Here is a 5,000-nt window from a genome sequence, read left to right as displayed (position 1 = left end):
GATCTACACGGGCTCGCACACACACACACACACACACACACACACACACACACACACACACACACACACACACACCACGAGCTGGGACAGGTTGAGGTGTTGGTCGCACCGCGTGGAATGTAGCGCATGCGCAGACACGCCGGCGTCGTGCATGGCGCACGAGAACATCCCCGCTGACGGTAAAACGTGACCACGTGACTTCTATTACCGACCCTGCACGATCAATACCGAGGCGCGTGCGTGTGTGTGTGTGTGTGCGTGTGTGTGTGTGTGTGCGCGCGCCCGACAGAGGAGGCGGGGCCCCGAGGGATGGGCGCGCGCCGCCGGTAGCTTATATAAAGCGCGCGCGTCCGCCTCTTCCTGGTTCACTCTCTCTCTGCAGCCGCGAGCTTCTCCAGTCCGGTTCATCAGGTACGGTACCGGGAACACACCCTTCTCCAGTCCGGTTCATCAGTCCGGTTCATCAGTCCGGTTCATCAGGTACGGTACCGGAACACACCCTGAACTCACTCGGTCTCGCGCAGGTACGGTACCGGAACACACCCTGAACTCACTCGGTCTCGCGAACACGGGTTTTAGGATCCTACCGACTTTCTAACCGTTTCCTGTGATCGCGACGTTTGTTTTCTTCAGCGAGGCGTTGATTCAGGGCGGTTTAACTCGGCTGCTTTTAACTCGGTTTTAACTCGGTTTAACTCGGTTTAGCTCGGCTGCTTTTGACTTTTACCTCACAACTTACTTTTACCTCACAACTTTTTTTTGTCCACACCCTCTCCTTCCCCCTCTCCTCTCCTTCCCCTCTCCTCTCCTTCCCCTCTCCTCTCCTTCCCCTCTCCTCTCCTTCCCCCTCTCCTCTCCTTCCCCCTCTCCTCTCCTTCCCCCTCTCCTCTCCTTCCCCCTCTCCTCTCCTTCCTTCTCTCCTCTCCTTCCCCCTCTCCTCTCCTTCCCCTCTCCTCTCCTTCCCCTCTCCTCTCCTTCCCCTCTCCTCTCCTTCCCCCTCTCCTCTCCTTCCCCCTCTCCTCTCCTTCCCCCTCTCCTCTCCTTCCCCCTCTCCTCTCCTTCCCCCTCTCCTCTCCTTCCTCCTCTCCTCTCCTTCCCCCTCTCCTCTCCTTCCCCCTCTCCACTCCTTCCTCCTCTCCTCTCCTTCCCCCTCTCCTCTCCTTCCCCCTCTCCACTCCTTCCTCCTCTCCTCTCCTTCCTCCTCTCCTCTCCTTCCCCCTCTCCTCTCCTTCCTCCTCTCCTCTCCTTCCCCCTCTCCTCTCCTTCCCCCTCTCCACTCCTCACTCCTCTCCTCCTTCCCCCTCTCCTCTCCTTCCCCCTCTCCTCTCCTTCCTCCTCTCCTCTCCTTCCCCCTCTCCTCTCCTTCCCCCTCTCCTCTCCTTCCTCCTCTCCTCTCCTTACCCCTCTCCTCTCCTTCCCCTCTCCTCTCCTTCCCCCTCTCCACTCCTTCCTCCTCTCCTCTCCTTCCCCCTCTCCTCTCCTTCCCCCTCTCCTCTCCTTCCCCCTCTCCTCTCCTTCCCCCTCTCCACTCCTCACTCCTCTCCTCTCCTTCCCCCTCTCCTCTCCTTCCTCCTCTCCACTCCTCACTCCTCTCCGGTCTTCTCCTCTCCTGTCTTCTCCTCCCCTCCTCTCCTCACTCCTCTCCTAACTCCTCTCCTGTCTTCTCCTCCCCTCCTCTCCTCACTCCTCTCCTAACTCCTCTCCTGTCCTCTCCTCTCCTCCCCTCCTCTCCTCCTCCTAGCCCAGTTAAAGATGTCTTGGGACGGTTGGCGTGAGCATCTGAAGAGCGATGACGTTTCTGAGTCCGCCATCGCTGGTTTCGCGCCAGGGACAGAGGCGGTGTGGACGTCCTCGCCGGGCCTAGCGGGCATCACGGTAGGGTGTGTGTGTGTGTGTGTGTGTGTGTGTGGGGGTGTGTGTGGGGGTGTGTGTGTGTGTGTGTGTGTCTGGGTGTGTGTGTCTGTGTGTGTGTGTGTGTGTCTGGGTGTGTGTGTGTGTGTGTGTGTGGGGGTGTGTGTGTGTGTGTGTGTCTGGGTGTGTGTGTCTGTGTGTGTGTGTGTGTGTCTGGGTGTGTGTGTGTGTGTGTGTGTGGGGGTGTGTGTGTTGCTTGGTGGGGATTACAGTTAAACCAGGAAAACGTGCGCTTGGACATGCAGCTGCTGGCGTCTGAAGAGGTTCTGTCGTTTCTGAAGAGGTTCTGTCGTTTCTGAAGAGGTTCTGTAGTATCTGAAGAGGTTCTGTAGTTTCTGAAGAGGTTCTGTAGTTTCTGAAGAGGTTCTGTAGTTTCTGAAGAGGTTCTGTAGTTTCTGAAGAGGTTCTGTAGTTTCTGAAGAGGTTCTGTAGTATCTGAGGAGGTTCTGTCGTTTCTGAAGAGGTTCTGTAGTTTCTGAGGAGGTTTTGTAGTGTCTGACGATGTTCTGTAGCGTCAGAGAACGCGCGGTTCTGTGGGCCGGTTTCCGTTGTTCCCCAGTTCCGCGTCGTCTTGCAGAGCCGTCGTCTTCACGCCTTATTTGGTGGTGATGTTGAGCAGCGAGCTGGAGATGTAGGAAGTGGTTTCGGGGCGCGATGCCTCGCTGTCTAATCCCCCCTCCCCCCCCCACGCGCACTTCTGCTGCCGATACACGTCTCTCTAGGACACCAGGCTCAGACACGCGTCTCTCCAGAACACCAGGCTCAGACACACGTCTCTCTAGAACACCAGGCTCAGACGCGCGTCTCTCCAGAACACCAGGCTCAGACACGCGTCTCTCCAGAACACCAGGCTCAGACGCGCGTCTCTCTAGAACACGAGGCTCAGACACGCGTCTCTCTCGAACACCAGGCTCAGACACGCGTCTCTCTAGAACACCAGGCTCAGACACGCGTCTCTCTAGGACACCAGGCTCAGACACGCGTCTCTCTAGAACACCAGGCTCACGCGTCTCTCTAGAACACCAGGCTCAGACACGCGTCTCTCTAGAACACCAGGCTCAGACACGCGTCTCTCCAGAACACCAGGCTCAGACGCGCGTCTCTCCAGAACACCAGGCTCAGACACGCGTCTCTCCAGAACACCAGGCTCAGACGCGCGTCTCTCTAGAACACCAGGCTCAGACACGCGTCTCTCCAGAACACCAGGCTCAGACACGCGTCTCTCTAGAACACCAGGCTCAGATGCGCAGACACAGACACACGTCTCTCTAGAACACCAGGCTCAGACACGCGTCTCTCTAGAACACCAGGCTCAGACACGCGTCTCTCTAGAACACCAGGCTCAGACACGCGTCTCTCTAGAACACCAGGCTCAGACACGCGTCTCTCTAGAACACCAGGCTCAGACACGCGTCTCTCTAGAACACGAGGCTCAGACACGCGTCTCTCCAGAACACGAGGCTCAGACACGCGTCTCTCCAGAACACCAGGCTCAGACACGCGTCTCTCTAGAACACCAGGCTCAGACACGCGTCTCTCTAGAACACCAGGCTCAGACACGTCTCTCTAGAACACCAGGCTCAGACACGCGTCTCTCTAGAACACCAGGCTCAGACACGCGTCTCTCTAGAACACCAGGCTCAGACACGCGTCTCTCTAGAGCACCAGGCTCAGACACGCGTCTCTCTAGAACACCAGGCTCAGACACGCGTCTCTCTAGAACACCAGGCTCAGACACGCGTCTCTCTAGAACACCAGGCTCAGACACGCGTCTCTCTAGAACACCAGGCTCAGACACGCGTCTCTCTAGAACACCAGGCTCAGATGCGCGTCTCTCTAGAACACCAGGCTCAGACACGCGTCTCTCTAGAACACCAGGCTCAGACACGCGTCTCTCTAGAACACCAGGCTCAGACACGCGTCTCTCTAGAACACCAGGCTCAGATGCGCGTCTCTCTAGGACACCAGGCTCAGACACGCGTCTCTCTAGAACACCAGGCTCAGATGCGCGTCTCTCTAGAACACCAGGCTCAGACACGCGTCTCTCTAGAACACCAGGCTCAGACACGCGTCTCTCCAGAACACCAGGCTCAGACACGCGTCTCTCTAGAACACCAGGCTCACGCGTCTCTCTAGAACACCAGGCTCAGACACGCGTCTCTCCAGAACACCAGGCTCAGATGCGCGTCTCTCCAGAACACCAGGCTCAGATGCGCGTCTCTCTAGAACACCAGGCTCAGACGCGCGTCTCTCTAGAACACCAGGCTCAGACACGCGTCTCTCTAGAACACCAGGCTCAGACACGCGTCTCTCTAGAACACCAGGCTCAGACACGCGTCTCTCTAGAACACCAGGCTCAGACACGCGTCTCTCTAGAACACCAGGCTCAGACACGCGTCTCTCTAGAACACCAGGCTCAGACACGCGTCTCTCTAGAACACCAGGCTCAGATGCGCGTCTCTCTAGAACACCAGGCTCAGATGCGCGTCTCTCTAGAACACCAGGCTCAGCCCGGCGTCTCAGTTCCACTTCTCTACAGAAGCTGCCTCCCATGGCGGGTCGAGGCCGCAGCGCTGGACCGGGTCTGGACCGGGTCTGGACTGGTTCTGTTCTGTTCTGAGAATGAACTTCCTGACTCAGTCCTACAGACCCTGGATCAGCTCTAACACTGCATGGACAAGAGTATAGAGGAGTTCTGTTAGAATAGTGTGTGTTCTGTTAGAATAGTGTGTGTTCTGTTAGAATAGTGTGTGTTCTGTTAGAATAGTGTGTGTTCTGTTAGAATAGTGTGTGTTCTGTTAGAATAGTGTGTGTTCTGTTAGAATAGTGTGTGTGTTTGTGCATTCAGGCCAACTTCCTCTTGCAGGTCACATGAGAAGCATAAAGTTGTTTTTCAAGGTCTGTGGTCACACACACACACACACACATCACTAGAACACTGCGTACACACACTGCATATATGCACACCCCACTAGAACACTTGCATGTTCTACATAATATATATATATACACACACACACACACACATATATATACATACACACACACATAAACATACACACACACACACACTCCGGGCTCCTCTGTGG

The 5,000-nt window shown here is 56.3% G+C and overlaps 1 protein-coding gene and 1 pseudogene across 2 annotated transcripts in view; both read left to right on the top strand.

Moving 5' to 3' along the window:
- The first annotated feature begins 373 nt into the window (after positions 1-373).
- pfn1 (profilin 1) overlaps positions 374-5,000 on the top strand; it is a 20,346-nt gene continuing 15,719 nt past the window's right edge. Inside the window, exons 1-2 of the mRNA XM_084462966.1 lie at positions 374-480; positions 1,742-1,875. Coding sequence (XP_084319092.1) covers positions 1,753-1,875 — 123 coding nt within the window. The 5' untranslated portion in view covers positions 374-480; positions 1,742-1,752. The remainder of the gene's footprint in view (positions 481-1,741; positions 1,876-5,000) is intronic.
- Positions 4,463-5,000, top strand: part of LOC311329065 (mitochondrial 2-oxoglutarate/malate carrier protein-like) — a 5,355-nt pseudogene continuing 4,817 nt past the window's right edge. Inside the window, exon 1 of the transcript XR_014631334.1 lies at positions 4,463-4,504. The product of XR_014631334.1 is annotated as a mitochondrial 2-oxoglutarate/malate carrier protein-like (transcript). The remainder of the gene's footprint in view (positions 4,505-5,000) is intronic.

The sequence above is a fragment of the Borostomias antarcticus genome (genome assembly GCF_949987555.1).
Source record: "Borostomias antarcticus genome assembly, contig: scaffold_116, whole genome shotgun sequence".
NCBI lineage: Eukaryota > Metazoa > Chordata > Actinopteri > Stomiiformes > Stomiidae > Borostomias > Borostomias antarcticus.
This window is presented reverse-complemented; position numbering and strand designations above follow the sequence as displayed.